Source organism: Herpailurus yagouaroundi, unplaced genomic scaffold, assembly GCF_014898765.1.
Source record: "Herpailurus yagouaroundi ecotype Mexico unplaced genomic scaffold, PumYag 187, whole genome shotgun sequence".
In the NCBI taxonomy this organism is placed as follows: Eukaryota; Metazoa; Chordata; class Mammalia; order Carnivora; family Felidae; genus Herpailurus; species Herpailurus yagouaroundi.
Genome location: NW_024412418.1, coordinates 30059500 through 30075802, shown reverse-complemented (window position 1 = coordinate 30075802; position 16303 = coordinate 30059500). Strand labels below are relative to the sequence as shown.

At 37.5% G+C, this 16303-nt stretch overlaps 1 protein-coding gene and 1 pseudogene across 1 annotated transcript in view; both read left to right on the top strand.

Annotated features, from left to right (window-relative positions):
* Positions 1 to 6677, top strand: part of PRMT3 (protein arginine methyltransferase 3) — a 146587-nt gene extending 139910 nt beyond the window's left edge. The window contains exon 16 of the mRNA XM_040495627.1: positions 4335 to 6677. Coding sequence (XP_040351561.1) covers positions 4335 to 4444 — 110 coding nt within the window. The 3' untranslated portion in view covers positions 4445 to 6677. The remainder of the gene's footprint in view (positions 1 to 4334) is intronic.
* Positions 6678 to 12684: 6007 nt separating this feature from the next.
* On the top strand, positions 12685 to 15929 carry LOC121043658 (tigger transposable element-derived protein 1-like; annotated as a pseudogene).
* Positions 15930 to 16303: the final 374 nt, after the last annotated feature.

Here is a 16303-nt window from a genome sequence, read left to right as displayed (position 1 = left end):
ATGTAGGCACCATTTGTCTAATCAAGATAAAGAGTATTTACGTCAATACAAAAAGTTTCTTCCTTGATCCCCTGTGCGGTTAGTCATCCCAGCTCCAATCCCCAGACCAAGACAACCATTTATCTGCTTTCTGTCACTATGTATTAGTATTATTACTACTACTAAGGTATTAGTATTCTTTTAGAATTTTACAATCAAAGTAGTTCTGCAGAATGTACTCCAGCTTGTTAGCATATTTGAGCTACGTCTGTGTATCAGTAGTTTGTTCCTTTTTATTCTCAAATAGTATTCCTTTATATGGCAGCACCACAGTTTACTTACACATTCACCTGCTACTAGACTTTGGATTGTTTCCAGTTAGGAAACATTATGAATTATGAATGAATGAAGTTCATTATGAATGAAGTTGCTACAAACATTCATGTAAAAGTATTTCTTCATGTGGACAGAGGTTTTCATTTCTTTTGGGTAAATACCTAGAAGTGGAATCATTGGGTCTTAATGGTAAATACATGTTTAACTTTATAAAAAACTAGCAAATGTTTTCAAAATCACTCATTATTCAGCAGTCCTACCACCATTGTGATTTCAGCTGCTCCCCATCCTTGTTAGCACTTGTAGGAAAGGTCAGTCATTTTAACTGAAGTCATTCTGTTGTCTGTGGAGCAATAGCTGTACTTCTAATTAGCATTTGCCTGGTGGCTGACAATGTTGAGCGTCTTTTCATACGTTTATTGGTCATTTGTATATTTTGTGGGTGTGAGGTTTCTGTGAAAATGTTTTGCTGCATTCTTAATCGGGTGTTTGTCAACTTACTGAATTAAAAGAATCTTTATATATGTGGATACAAATTTTTTGTCGTATATATGTGTTGCTAATATTTTATCCCAATCCCTGGCATGTCTTGTCATTGTCTTAACATCTTTTGAAGTTTGTACTTTTGTGTCCTAATTAAGAAATCTTTGCTACCCTAAGTCTTTCTTACATGTTTCTTTGAAAACTGTTACAGTTTTGCCTTGTACATTTAGGTCTAGAATGTATCTCCTGGTAATTTTAAGAGTCATAGTTCATCTTTTCCCAAACATATATTAGGTTATTTCATCATCATTTCGTGAAAAGTCTGTCCTCTTCCAATTTAAACACTTGGCTCCTTAGTCAGAAATTAATTGACCATACATATATATGACTATTTTTGAGCTCTGTTTTGTTTCATTGGTTTATGTCTATCTTTATGGCTGTTAGACACTGTCTTTATAAGATGATATAAGAGCTCCCACTTTGTTGTGGTTTTTTTCAAAATTGTTCTCACTATTCTAGATTCTTTAAATTTCCATATACATTTTAAAATCTAGTTAAGTTCTACACAAAAAACCTGCCAGGATTTTGATTGGAATTGTGTTGAATCTATAGATTACTTTGAGGAGAACTGACATCTTCACAGTATTTTGTCTTTCATCCACAAGCAAAATGTATCCCTCCATTTATAGTTGACTCTTGAACAATGTGGCCAACCCCCCCATACAGTTGAAAATCTGCATATAACTTCTGACTCCCCAGAGTCTCAACTACTGATAGCCTCCTGTTGACCAAAGCCGTTCCAAAAACATAAACAGCCAATTAATACTTTTTTTGTATATGTATTATATACTGTATTCTTACAATAAAGTAAGCTAGATAAAAGAACATGTTAAGAAAATCACAAGAAAATGGATTTACAGTACTGTACTATATTTATTTTTAAAAGATCCACATGTAAGTGGACCTGTGCAGTTCAAACTTGTTTTGTTCAAGGGTCAACTGTAAAGTGATCATCTTTAGCACTGTTTTATAGTTTTATGTGACTAAATAGTACACATATGTTACATTTATCTTTAAGTATGATCTGCTTTTTTTGATGCTATTGTAAATGCTCTTGTGGGTTTTTATTTCAGTTTCTAATTCTGCATTGCTAGCATATAGAAATGTGATTTTTTTATATTAACCTTATATCCTAAGATTGCTAAACCATCTTACAGTTCTAGTAGCTTTTTTTGCATATTAGGATCTTCTTTTTTTTTTTTTTTAATTTTTTAAAAATGTTTATTTATTTTTGAGAGACAAAGCACAATCGGGGGTGGGGTGGGGGAGGTTGCAGAGAGAGAGAGGGAGACGCAGAATCTGAAGCAGGCTCCAGGCTCTGAGCTGTCAGCCCAGAGCCCGATGCAGGGCTCAAACCCCCAAGCCATGAGATGGTGACCTGAGCTGAAGTTGGACGCTCAACCGACTGAGCCACCCAGGCATCCCGCATATTAGGATTTTCTGTAAGATCATGTGTTCTGCAAATAAAGACTGTTTCGCTTCTTTTGTTTTTTCTCCAATCTATATCCTTTTTTTATTCCTCCCCCCGCACCTTAATACCTTCACTAGTACATCCAATAGAATACTGATTAGAGGTGGTCAGAATGATCATCCTTACCGCAGTCCCAGTCTGAGGAAAAAAGCAGTCAGTCCTTCACCATTAAGAATGATATTACCAGGAGTTTCTCATAGATTCCCTTTATCAACTTGAAGAAGATTCCTTCTATTGCTAGCTTGCTGAAAGTTATTACAAATTAATGTTGTCAGATGGTTTTTCTATATTTTATGAGACAGTAATATGATTTTTCTCTTTTGTTCAAAGGATGTTTAAATCTTTGTTTATGAGGGATATTTAGCTGTAATGTAATGAATTTATCTTGTTTCAGTATCAGGGTAGTGCTGCCTCCCAAGGTGTGTTGAGGAGTATTCCCTCCTTTCTTTTTTGTAAGAATTTATGTAATTTGTTATTATTTTTCCTTAAACATTTGATAGAATTCACCAGTGAAGACCTCTATGCTTGTTTTCTTTGCTTTCTAATGTGAACATTTAAAGCTATAAATTTTTCCTCTAAGCACTATTTGAGCTGTAGGTCACATATTTTTGTATTTTGTGATTCATTATTCAGATTAAATGCTGCCTAATTTTCCTTCTGATTTTTATTTTGATTTATGGAATATTTAGAAGTCTGTTGTTTTAATTCCTAAATGTTTAGGATTATTCAAGTATTTTTATGTTTAAATGTATTAAAATTTGTTTTATGACCTAGCATGTATAGATGTAATCGATCTTGGTTCTGTAGATGTCAGCCAGCTCAAGTTGGTTAATAGGGTGTTAAGTCTTCCATATACTTTCTGGTTTTCTGTGTAGTTGTTACTGCAATGTTATTGCAATTATTGGAAAAGGAGAGGTGAAATTTCCAGTGATAATTATGGATTATCACTTTCTTCCTATGGTTCTGTCAGCTCTGCATCATGCATTTTGAAGCTCTGTAATCATACATACATAAAAGTTTCTTATGTCTCAGTTATGAATTGAACACATCATTTTTAAATGTGTCTCTTTATCTCTGGTTATATTTTTTTTTTTCCTGAAGTCATCTTGGTCTAAGATTAATACTTCTATTTAAAACTCTTTATGATTAATGTTTATATAGAATATCTTTCTCCTTCCTTTAGTTTGACCCTGTCTTTCTATTTAAAGTATATTGAACACATTTCTTTTTTTTTTTTTTTAAACATTTATTTATTATTTTTGAGACAGAGAGAGACAGAGCATGAACGGGGGAGGGGCAGAGAGAGAGGGAGACACAGAATCGGAAGCAGGCTCCAGGCTCTGAGCTGTCAGCACAGAGCCCTACGCGGGGCTCGAACTCATGGACCGTGAGATCGTGACCTGAGCTGAAGTCGGAGGCTTAACCGACTGAGCCACCCAGGCGCCCCAGAACACATTTCCATATAATGTTATTATGTGTGATATATTTAATTCTGTCATTTGTTAATTTGTTTTCTATTCATCCCCTCTGTCATTTATTCCTCTTTTCCTTCTTGCATTTTTTTTTGATTGAATACTCTCTATTATTTCATTTTATCTAAACCTTTGCCTGATTAACTATACGTGTTGGGTTTGTTTTGTAATTGTTGCTCTAGAGTTCCAGCATGCATCTGTAGCTTACCACAGACTACCATCACACATTATTACACAATTTCATTTATAGTTTAAGACTCTTTCAGTATGATACTGTCATTTACACGCTCCAATGCTTTGAGCTATTATTATAAAAATTTCACTTCCCCAAATATTGCTGTACCTGTATTGTAGATCTACTTTGTTAAAAAATTAAACATAAAATTGCCCTAAAAATTAAATGTTAATTTTTTTTAAATAATGAAACATCTCACAACAACAACAAAAAAAGAAGTACCAGGTATACATTATTACTTTTCTGCTAGATTGTATCCCTTGAATTCTCAAACACATATTTTGCCTTTCTTTTATAGGTGAAGCCTTGAAAGGAAAGATCACAGTCCACAAGAATAAGAAAGATCCACGTTCTCTCATTGTGACCCTCACATTGAATAATTCAACTCAAACTTACGGTCTCCAGTGAAAAGCCCACAAAAGCACAACTAACTTGCGGTTTTTATTGTGGAGGGTGGGACATGGGTAGGGGGTGGAGAGAGGGGCTTTGTGTGAGCATGTGGATGATCCTTCCCTAATGATTCTCCTCAGTATCAGAAACACATGGTAGGAATCTAATATAATTCAGCTGAGGGGAACCAACTGATCCTAGTGGACTGCCTACATAATCACAGTCTTAGGAGTCTGGTCAGCAAGATTTTACTAGATACAACCCCTACATTGAGTTTAGCTGCATTGAAGATCATTTAAATAGGCCTAAATTTGGAACAGAGGTATTCTTTTGTTGTTTTTAACGTTTCTTACTATAAATTTTAAACACTAGTAACTGATTATTTGGATAATGTTTTATTAAACTAGCAACTGTACACAAGCTATTATACATTTTATTGCAGATTTCTGCTCTGAGGAGTAGTTTTTAATTGTATTGTTTAAAAGAATATCAGCAAGTGGAAGGGACCGAAATATGGAAAAGAGCGTCACACAAATCACATTTAAAGGACAGCTTAGTTGATTATCCTCTAGTTCTGAACTTCTCATTTCGTACCTGCTTTCCTCTTTGCAAACACATAGTTTTCTAGTGCTGCCCAGGAAGTCTAATTTCAGTACGTTTATCCTAGGTTTCATGTATGTTTTCAAAGGTTGGGAAGAATAAGTACTTATTTACTAATATATCTTTTTCAAACTAGATTTATGTGCAAAGTTAAACATGTAACTGTTAATATACTTCTGTCACTCTGTACAACTGTGTCGCTTACAGCTATTTACACAGTTTGAAGTGCAGAGTAGAAAACATTCAATAGAATGTATACAATAACCGCTAGCATTATAAAATGATATTTTAACATACTAAAGCCTTTTATACAATCAGAAACATTTAAAACAAGTCTTAAAGGAATCATCCTTAAGAAAACAGGGATTTAAGGACAGCTGGGTCACAGTTTCTTTTCAGTTCAAAAGCTGGTTCTTTTTCAAAATAAGGCACACACAAGGCAGCATAGCATAGTGTTGAGAATCATGAGCTCTGGAGTCAGTGCCTAGGTTCAAGCTTTGGTGCCCGCTCGTACTTGCTGTGTAATCTTAGTCGTGTTCCTAACCTCTCTCCCCTACTATAACGTGCCAGTTCATCAGTTAATACATTTCAACTACTTTGATCAGTGTGTGGCACACAGAAGACAGTAAATGCTGGGTGGTAGTATCATAACTACCCAGTCAAGGATCCCTTCCGTGGAATATGTGGTGTCTACATTAGATTAGGAACTGTCACTTCAATGCTACCCTTAAGTACATGAATGCATGGGAAGATTTCAGCAAAACTTAATGTTTAATATAGCAAAAACTATCAAAAAGTTGTCTTTTGGTGTTTATTAGAGAATTGGAGTTCTAGCAATGGGAGAATTAACACCTTCAGATGATGTATTTCAGACCATACATAGTCTCTTAAGTCTTGCTTCTTACATAAGCATGATTTCTGTTTTCACTGGGTTAAACAAGCCAGCTTGTTTTCACCATTTGAATTCAGAACATTACTGGAAATGTGTGGTGCTAATAGTATAGTTCAAAGTACTTCAAATTTTGTCTGGAATGGCCTCATGTAGAAATTTGAGTGTGTTGGGGTGATGAAAGTAAGGAAGCCCCCATAAGATTTAATGGATGTTTAAAGTAACCAAAAACCATCTTTTTTTTTTTTTTGCTTTGTTTTTCTTTCTTGTAAGTGCATAACCATTTTTTTTTTTTACTATTTAAAAAAAGTATTTCTTAACAATGAATTTTTTTTTCAAAAGTCTTGTTTGTTTTACATGGGATTTTCATCCAGTGGCTCTCTTCAGTTTCTCCCAGTTATAAATAGCCCAACCACAGTTGGTAGATCTCTGTTCTTTTCAGTTTCCATTTTCAGGGTAGAACATTTTAATGCATGTACCTAAACATTTTATGAGAATACAAGAGTCCAAATATTAGCTCTTTGATTGGAATTTCAGCTGTCAAAGTACTTTGAAAAATCAGTACTTCATATTCTTTAACAATGATAAATACAGTGTCCTTTCATGCTGTGGCAGCTGCACATTTATGAATAGCAAACTACTTTGTTGCAAAGATTTTATTTCAATTAAGAAGATATATTTCTCCTCCTATTTTTCATTGTGAAAATTAACATTGTTATGTTGTAATGTGTGGGGTTCATCCAAATATAATCATCATTTCTATTCAGTGGAACATTATTTTATGAACAAGCATTTGGAAGGACCGTTTCAACAAAACAACTCTTGAGGGTGTACAGCATTGCACAAAGTGGTCCAAGAAGTAGCCCCAACTGCTAAGAACACACTTTAAAATAAATTAGGAAGCTGTCATTTCACTTTGAAATAATCCCTGTTTGAAGGGAAGGGCAAGTAATTCTGGTCCTACAGAGTTAATTGCTTTCTTACCACTTAACCTGGATTAACCTGGTGGTCCACCTGTGTCTTTCAGCATTCTACCTTTCTCACTGTTTAAAATGAAATATCTAGGGGCGCCTGGGTGGCGCAGTCGGTTAAGCGTCCGACTTCAGCTAGGTCACGATCTCGCGGTCCGTGAGTTTGAGCCCCGCGTCAGGCTCTGGGCTGATGGTTCAGAGCCTGGAGCCTGTTTCCGATTCTGTGTCTCCCTCTCTCTCTGCCCCTCCCCCGTTCATGCTCTGTCTCTCTCTGTCCCAAAAATAAATAAACGTTGAAAAAAAAATTAAAAAAAATAAAATGAAATATCTAAAACGTATTGTGTGAAGTAAAGGACTTGAGATCAGCCCATACCGATCTCACCAATCATACTATCAAGTGAAGGAAGTATGCTAACAGTACTGCTAAGAATATTCAATAGGAGAGATTAAAACAGTATGATACAGATGATACATTACTTAGCTCCTGCCAGCCATGCCAGAAATGATCACTTAGGCTACTGGGCTGTAGCACACACCCAAAACAGCTAGGGATTCAGATTTTTCTGTGGAGAATATCCCCAAAACATATTAAGCATGCAATACTGTCATGGAGTTTGAATCTATGATGAAAGGCAAGGTCAGTGAGATAGCTGAGGTCAAGCATTACCTGCCGTAGGGTTAGCAAACTATAGCCTGGGGCCAAATTCACCCCATTGCCCAGTTTGATAAAGTTTTATTGGAGCAGAGATAGCTAATTCTGAAGGAAGAATATTTCTTCACAAGATTCATTAATGGCCATGGCAGAGAATATACACCCAATAGAGCACATTACAAAGACTACAGTGTTTACAAACATGGAGCTAAGCAACTAGATGTACTTCATTTATGAGACTTAGAGGACTAACCAAGACTTACCGTAATTAAAAAAAAAAAGTGTGTGTGTGTGTGTGTATTTACATACTTGAGACTGGTGTCGGGAATTGTAACAGTTGTAATTGTGCAAAGGGAATCCATACACTAAAACTTTATAGCTGATAATTTTATTTAGAAAGTTTTAATAAGACCAGAAAAGGGTACAGAAGAACTTTTCAAAGTTAGAGATGGATGAACCCCGCCCACAGCTACAAACTCAACTAATAAAGAAGGACTTTTATGAATCTCACTAACCTCTGGGTTTTTAAGAGGGTTCTGGATCCAAAACCAGCTGCCGACATTAGGAGAGACAGTTGGGAAAATTGCTTTATATCAGCACTTTTCAACATGCCTTGGCGTCTTCCTTGCTGGGTTCTCACCGTAGAATGTGGTGTTCCTAGTTCCCATGCACTAGGCCCCGTGGGAAGGTGTGTAAAGTCCCTGCCCACCTATCAAATGAGACCATGTTGCCTTGGAGGTGCATGTATTTTTAATGATTTTGTGTTTCTTTCCTTGCTATAAAGTTAGGGTGAACTTTTCCAAGCAGAATGATGAATGAGCAAAGTACTTTTAAAGTGTCTTAGCAATTCACTTGTCCTTTCCAATAAAGTTTTGGGTGCAAAAAAAGTGAGGGGGGTTGCCTGGGTGGCTCAGTTGGTTAAGCGTCCGACTTCAGCTCAGGTCATGATCTCTCGATTCCTGGGTTTGAGCCCCATGTCGGGCTCTGTGCTGACAGCTTGGAGCTTGGAGCCTGCTTCAGATTCTGTGTCTCCCTATCTGTCTGCACCTCCCCTGCTCATACTCTGTCTTTCTCTCAAAAATAAAATATTTTTTTAAAAAAGCCTGCAAAATAAACGGTTTTCATATATTGCTGCAACACCTTAGCTGATGTGGAATGGTTAGCATTCATTTATCTCTAGAGTATAGCTAAATATATACAAAAATTGTCTATCATTGAGTTCATTGTAATTGTTTAAAATGAAAACAACAATAACTTAACAAATAGTCAAGGAAGATGAAGCCACTGCCTCCCAGATTGTTCTGCATCCCATTTCTTACCCCACTACAGTTCTGTATATCTCCTCTTTTCTCTCTTAAAATCCCTCGCCCTTCTGAGGATATTGCTTACCCTGTGGACCTCATTTTGCGACTGTCCTCTCCAACACCACTAATCTCCCTAGACTTGGGTGTGAGATAGGTGACTTCTGTGCTTTTGGTTGCCAGCTATACATCATTCTCCCCCAGAGTCCTTTCCACCCCCTCTCATTTTTATCTCTTGTCAAGACTGTAACACAAACACTTTTATTTTGTTGCTATTGACTCCCCACCTCCAGATCAGTCTCCATTCCTTAAAAGTTTTAGCTGCCAACACTGCCACACAGTGCTCCTGCTTAATCAGTGAGTTTAAGATCTGTGGATGATCCTTTTATACCCTGACCTTTTGGCTCATTGATCTCAACCAGTGATCTTGCCCTCCACCTTACCTCAGCCACTCACCACTATGGTCGTCCTCTGGAACTGGCCATACCCAGAACTCAAACTCTCCTGTAAATTTCCACATTAAGTATCATTCTAACTACTTCTCTTTTCAGCTCATTCTCTTTTGAGAATTTCAGCAATCCTTCAACTCCATCAAGACCAAATCCATTAATTCCTATCACATTTTCACTGTCCCTCACCTCTTCATGTTTACACCTCCCTCTTGGATCAGTTTAAAATCCATAGTCCCTCATTATAAACACTCCCTTTCACGTAGCTGCAATTTCTTTGCCTCTCCTTCATTTTTCTGTACTCGTGGGTATACCACAGTTCCACTTCAAATCCAAATGCATGACTCCACATGTGTAGCTCAGTGAGACTGGAAGAAAACACTCAACCATGTTGATGGTCTAGTCTTAAATTCATGAGCCCTAATCTCAAGTGTCCAGAGTCCGTCCTTATTTCCCTAGTCCATTTGTCTCACACTGTCATCAGTGATTATTTTATACCTTCTCTCCTCCAACCTCTAGAGCATCTTCCCTCATTCTTTCAGCTGAGGTCATTTCCTATTTTACTGAGAAAATAGAACCAATCTGAGAACTTCCACAGGTTTCCATAGCACACCCCCCAGCCAACATTTACCTGTGCCCAGATACTGCCTTCCCGCTAAGTGAACTTCTACTACTTCTAGCCAAAGCCAGCTTCTCCCTGTGTCCCACATCCCACTCTCTTAGTAGTTAATTGTTTCAGCATCTCTCCTCTATCATATTTCCTTCCCTGACTTATTAACCTACAAATAGGCTATTTCACCTATGGTTAAAAAAAAAAAAAAAATTAACTCCACTTATTTCTGCTATTGCCACATTTCTAATTTTCCTTTTACATTGAGTCCACTCAAAGTTGTCCATGGGGTGCCTGGGTGGCTCAGTCAGTTAAGCGTCCAACTTCGGCTCAGGTCATGATCTCACAGTTCATGAGACTGGGTCCTGCATCAGGCTCTGTGCTGACACCTCAGAACCTAGAGCCAGCTTCAGATTTTGTGTCTCCCTCTCTCTCTGCCCCTTCCTTGCTCACGCTCTGTCTCTCTCAAGAAACAAACATTTTTTAAAAATGCTTTTAGTTAAAAAAAGATTTGCCCATGTTCACTGTCAGCGTTGCCTCTCTTCCCATTATTTTTTTAAACTGTATTGGGGTATCATTTATATACAATAAAATGCACCCAAATTAAGTGTACGGTATGATTACTTTTGACAAATTTATGCATGTACTCATCACCCCTATTAATATTTAAAACACTTCCTTCACACCAACAGGTTTTCTTGTGCTACTTTGCAGTCAACATTTATTCCCACTCCCTTTTCCAAACACTAATCCGATTTCCATAAAGATAAATTTGTTTTGCCTGTTTTAGAACTTCATGTAAATGGGGTCATATAGTATGTATTCTTTCATTTCCAGCTTCCTTTAGCACAGTTTTTGAGATTCATCCTGTTGATGTGTGTCAACAGTCCATTCCCTTTTATTACTGAATATTATTCCATTTTATAAATGGAATTCTACTCCTTTGTTTATCCATCCACCTCTTGATGAACATTTAGATTGTTTCCAGGCTGTAGCGATTATGAACATTTGTGTACAGATCTTGTTTTTTGAACCCATTCTCATGAGGATTTCTGCCTCCACTTCATTGAAACTGCTCTTATCAAGGTCACCAGTGAACTACATGTTGCTAAATCCGGTGACCAAGTCTCAGCCCTCGTTTTGAGCTACTAGCAGTATTGGATGCTGATGATCACACTACTGGAGACATTGATCTTGGCCTTCCCCACTCTCCTTCCTCCTTGACCATTCTTCAGGTTTCCTTTGTTGGCTTTTCCTCGCCTCTTCACCTTTAAATATTGGCACCTTTGTCCTGGGATCTCTTTTCTGCCCATCTTCTCTCCCTTGGTGATTTCATCCGGTGTTGTGGCTTTAGATACTTAGATGTTGACTCTTAAATGTATCTCTAGCCATCTATCCTCCACTGCAGACTGTATCCAGCTGCCTACATGACATGTCTACTGGGCAGCTCAAACTTAGCATTTCCCCAAACTGTATTTCTGATCTTCCCCAAACCCTGCTCTTGCTATCTTTCTCTACTTCACTTACTAGAATTTCTTATTTCAGTAGCTCAGGCTAGAAACATGAGGGTCCTCAACCCCTTTCTCCTTGACTCCACATCCAAGCTGGCCAGCAAACCTTAGAGGATCTACTTTTAAAATCTATCCAGAACTAAAACAGTTTCGCTACTGCCATGCTGGTCCAAACCAGCATCATCTTTCACCTTGTCATTAGTTTTCAGAATGTAGACAGCAGACCCCTAGTGACTCCAAAATAAAACTCTTGCAGGAGTTCAAAACTGTTTTTGCAACAATACTAACACATTGTTTGCCTTTTTCACTGTATTGGCATTTACACTAATGATGCAAAAGCAATTGTGGATAATAGTGCTGGACCTTTAGCACAAATCAAGGCATCAAACTATACTGAAGTAATCATTTTATTCTTCACTGACACATACTCTAAAATGTCCTCAGTGAAGTGGTATTAATTTCACTAGATCTTGACCCTTGAGTACAACTATACTGAAGTAATCATTTTATTCTTCCCTGACACATACTCTAAAATATCCTCAGTGAAGTGGTAAGTATTAATTTCACTAGATCTTGACCCTTGAGTACATGTCTTTTTAATATTCTGTATGATACTAATAAAACACTTCTGCTTCATGCTGAAATACAGTATTTTTCTCCAGGGAATGCACTGGTGCAATTGATTTGTGAGCTAAATTAGCCATTTTTTTCATTTAATATTATTTGTATTTGAAAGAATGACTGGCGAACTATGGCAGACATTGTCCTGCAAAAGAACAAATTGAGCTTATCACTTCAAAGAAAACAACTGGTAGAATTTGTTGCTAATGATAAAATACTAGTTTTCAAGCTCAAATTGTAATTTTAGAAAGCCTGTATCTATCCTTATGAGTTTGAGGGCTTCCCAGTTCTTAAAGACTTAAAGATAAATGGTATAAGGGAAGAAAAATATCTTTTTTGTCTACTTTTAAGTTCTTGACTATGACCCATGTAACAAAAGACAAATTCACAAGAGAAAAACTTAACAAATTTATTTAACATAGACATACTTTGTTTTATTACACTTTGCTAAAAAATTTTTTTAAATGTTTATTTTTGAAAGAGAAAAACAGCTCGTGAACAGGGAAGGGCAGAAAGAGAAGGAGACAAAGAATCTGAAGCGGACTCCAGGTTCTGAGCTGTCAACACCAGAGCCTGACGTGGGGCTTGAACCCATGAACTGCGAGATCACAACCTGAGCTGAAGTCGGATGCTTAACCGACTGAGCCACTCAGGCACCCCTACTGCATTTTGCTTTATTGTGCTTCACAGATTTTTCGCAAACTGAAAGTTTGCAGCAACCCTGCATTGATGAGCAAGTGTGTCAGTGCCATTTTCCCACAGACACTTTGTGTCTGTAATTTCAGTAATTGTCACAATATTTCAAACTTTGTCATTGTGACTGTATTTGTTATAATGATCTGTGATCAGTGATATTTGGTGTTACCGTTATTGTTTTGGGGCACCACAAACTGCACCCATATGAGACAATGAGCTTAAGTGTGATTCTTCTTACTCTTCCATTGACTAGACATTCCCCTCTCTCCCTCTCCTTGGGCCTCCTCTATTCCCTTTGAAAACAACAGTATTGAAATGAGGCAAATTAATAACCCTATAGTAGCCTCTACGTGTTGAAGTGAAAGGAAAAGCCACACATTTCTTGCTTTAAATCAAAAGCAAGAAATGATTATGCTTAATGAGGAAGGCAGGTCTAAGGCAGGGACAGGCTGAAAGCTAAGCCTCTTGTACCAGTTAGCCAAGTTGTGCATGCAAAGCAAAAGTTCTTGAAGGAAATTCAAAGTGCTGCTCCAGTGAACACACAAATTGTAAGAAAGTGAAACAGCCTTATTGTTGATATGGAGGAAGCTTTAGTGGTCGAGATAGAATATTAAACCAGAGGCAATATTCCTTTAAGCCAACGGCTAATCCAGAGCAAGACCCTAACTCTCTTCGATACTATGAAGGCTGAGAGAAGTGAGGACACTGCAGAAGAAAAGCCTGAAAACAGCAGAGGCTGGTTAATGAGTTTTAAGGGAAAAAGCCATCTCCATAACATCAAAGTGCAGGATGAAGCAGCAAGTGCTGATGCAGAAGCTCCAACAAGTTACTCAGAAGATCTAGCTAGTTAATGAAGGTGACTGCTAAACAGATTTTCGGTGCAGACAAAACAGCCTTCCATTGGAAGAAGATGCCTTCTAGGACTTTCATAGCTAGAGAGAAGTTAGTGCCAGCCTTCAAAGTTTCAGAAGACAGGCTCTCTTACTGGGGGCTAATGCAGGTGATGACTTTTAAGTTAAAGCTAGGGTTCTTTAACCATTCTGAAAATCTTAGGGGCCTGAAGAATTATGCTAAATCTTCTCTGCCCGTGTTCTGTAACTGCAACAACAAATCCTGGATGATAGCATATCTGTTTACAGCATGGTTCACTGAATACTTTAAGCCCACCGTTGAGATGTGCAGCTCAAAAAAACCTTCATTTCAAAATTTTACTGCTCATTGACAATGCATCTGGTCACCCAAGAGCTCTGATGGAGATCTATAATGAGATGAATGTTGTTTTCATGCCTGCTAACACAGCATCCCTTCTGCAGCCCATGGGTCAAGGAGTAATTTCAACTTTCAAATTTCATTTAAGAAATACAGTACAGCTCTAGCTGCCACCGATAGTCATTCCTCTGATGATCTGGGTAAAGTATATTGAAAACCTGGAAAGGATTCACCATTCTAGACGCTAATAAGAACATTTGTGATTCATAGGAAGAGGTCAAAATGTCAACATGAACAGGAGTTTGGAAGAAGTTGATTCCAACCCTCATGGATGATTTTGAGGAGTTCAAAACTTCAGTAGAGGAAGTAACTGCAGATGTAGTGGAAATAGCAAGAGAACAAAATTAGAAGTGGAGTCTGAAAATGTGACTTGCTGAAATCCATTATAAAACTTAGGCTGAGGACTTCCTTCTTAATTTTTTTAAATGTTTGTTTATTCTTGAGAGACAGAGTATAAGCAAGAGTGGGGGAGGGGCAGAGAGAGAGGGAGGGACACAGAACTCGAAGTAGGCTCCAGGCTCCATGCTGTCAGCACAGAACCCAATGCAGGGCTTGAACTCACAAACCGTGAGATCATGAACTGAACTGAAGTCGGATGCTTAACCGACTGAGCCACTCAGGCGCCCCTGAGGACTTCTGTCTTATGGATGAGCACAGAAAGGGGTTTCTTAGAACCTGGTCCTGGTAAAGATTGTTGAAATGACAACAGAGGATTTAGAATATTACATAAAGTTAGCTGATAAAGCAGAATTTGTGAGGATCGGCTTTGATTTTGAAAGAAGTTCTATAGGTAAAATGCTGTCACATAGCATCACATACTACAGAAAAATTGTAAAGGGAAGAGTCAATCAATGCGGCATACTTCATTGTTGTCTTAGTTAAGAAATTACCACAGCCACTCCAACCTCAAGCAACCACAACCTGATCAGTCAGCAGCCATCAATATCATGGCAAAACCCTCCACCAGCAAAAGGATTAGACATGGTGCTCTTGCACACTTAACAGACTACAGTAGAGTGTAAACAACATATGCACCAGAAAACCAAAAAATTCGTTTGACTCGCTTTATTGCAGTGGCCTGGAACTAAACCCACAATACCTCTGAGGTATGCCTCTGTAAGTTTTACATGACACAGGAGCCTTCATAAGGAAGTAAATGAAGACCCAAAGAAACACACCTGAGGTTTTTGTGTGAGGTTTGATGAAGAACGGAAAGTTGTAGGAAGATGTGATCGGACAAAGATAAGCTAAGTGTAGTTAACTAGGGAAACTTAGCAAGGCCTGTTTGTTTGAGGGCTATCTTTTCTGTGTTCCTTCCATTTTGGGAGATACTATATTCCTTTTCTCCCAGGACAGAAGAGCCCCTCTCACATGAGGGTTTTATGACCTATTTTGGAGGAAAGTCCCATTTTTTTTTTTTCTGAAAGAAGAAATCATAAGAACAGATGAAATACATGTTTGCTCTAATGACCACTGTTGAACACTGGGTTCACCTGTGTACTGACAAGCAACAAGTCACAAGCAGAACTAATGACATAGAAAAAACGGAGGGAGGAAGAATTCTTCCTTCACATGCCATTTCTCAAATTCCTTCAGCTTGAATATGCCAGGATGCTGCATTTTGGGGTAGCATATCCTGAACCTGATTAGAAGTAGTAATAACATCTGTGGGTTTTGATACTATGTAATGAAATATGTGAATATTTGAAAGATTTACATAACTCAGTGAACTAATATTCCTCCACCCACCCAAAATGCATAATGTTACAAATACCTCAACCAGAAAACATACTGTAATAGACTAAATGCAGAAGCAACTATGAGAATCCAGGTGTATTCTACTAAACCAGAGAATAAGGTGATTTGTAAAAATGTTACTAAATATTTTGTTTTGAAAAATACAAAATTTATAGAAAACTTATTTCCATAAAATATGTTATTTCTGTTAACATGGGTTTATTATTATTTAGTGAATTAATAACCAAATATAAATGTTTCTCAGTTTTAATTTCTACTATGGTAAAATACCAATAGACGTAACCCACATGAGCAAAAGCTCTTTGGAGTTCTTAATAATTTTTAAGAATTTGTAAAGGGGTCCTAAAACCAAAAAAGTTTGAGAACCACTGACTTAGATTATTTTAAGAGCCTCTTTTCTGCTTCTGACCCATTTCAGCCTTCCCTCTCCTATCCCCAGTACTTCAGCCAAGGAAATCCTCTTAAAAGAGGAGTCAGATTGTTATTCACTTACTCAAACACTCTAAAAAGCTTCTCATCTTGCTCAGAGTAAAAGCTGAAGTCCATACAT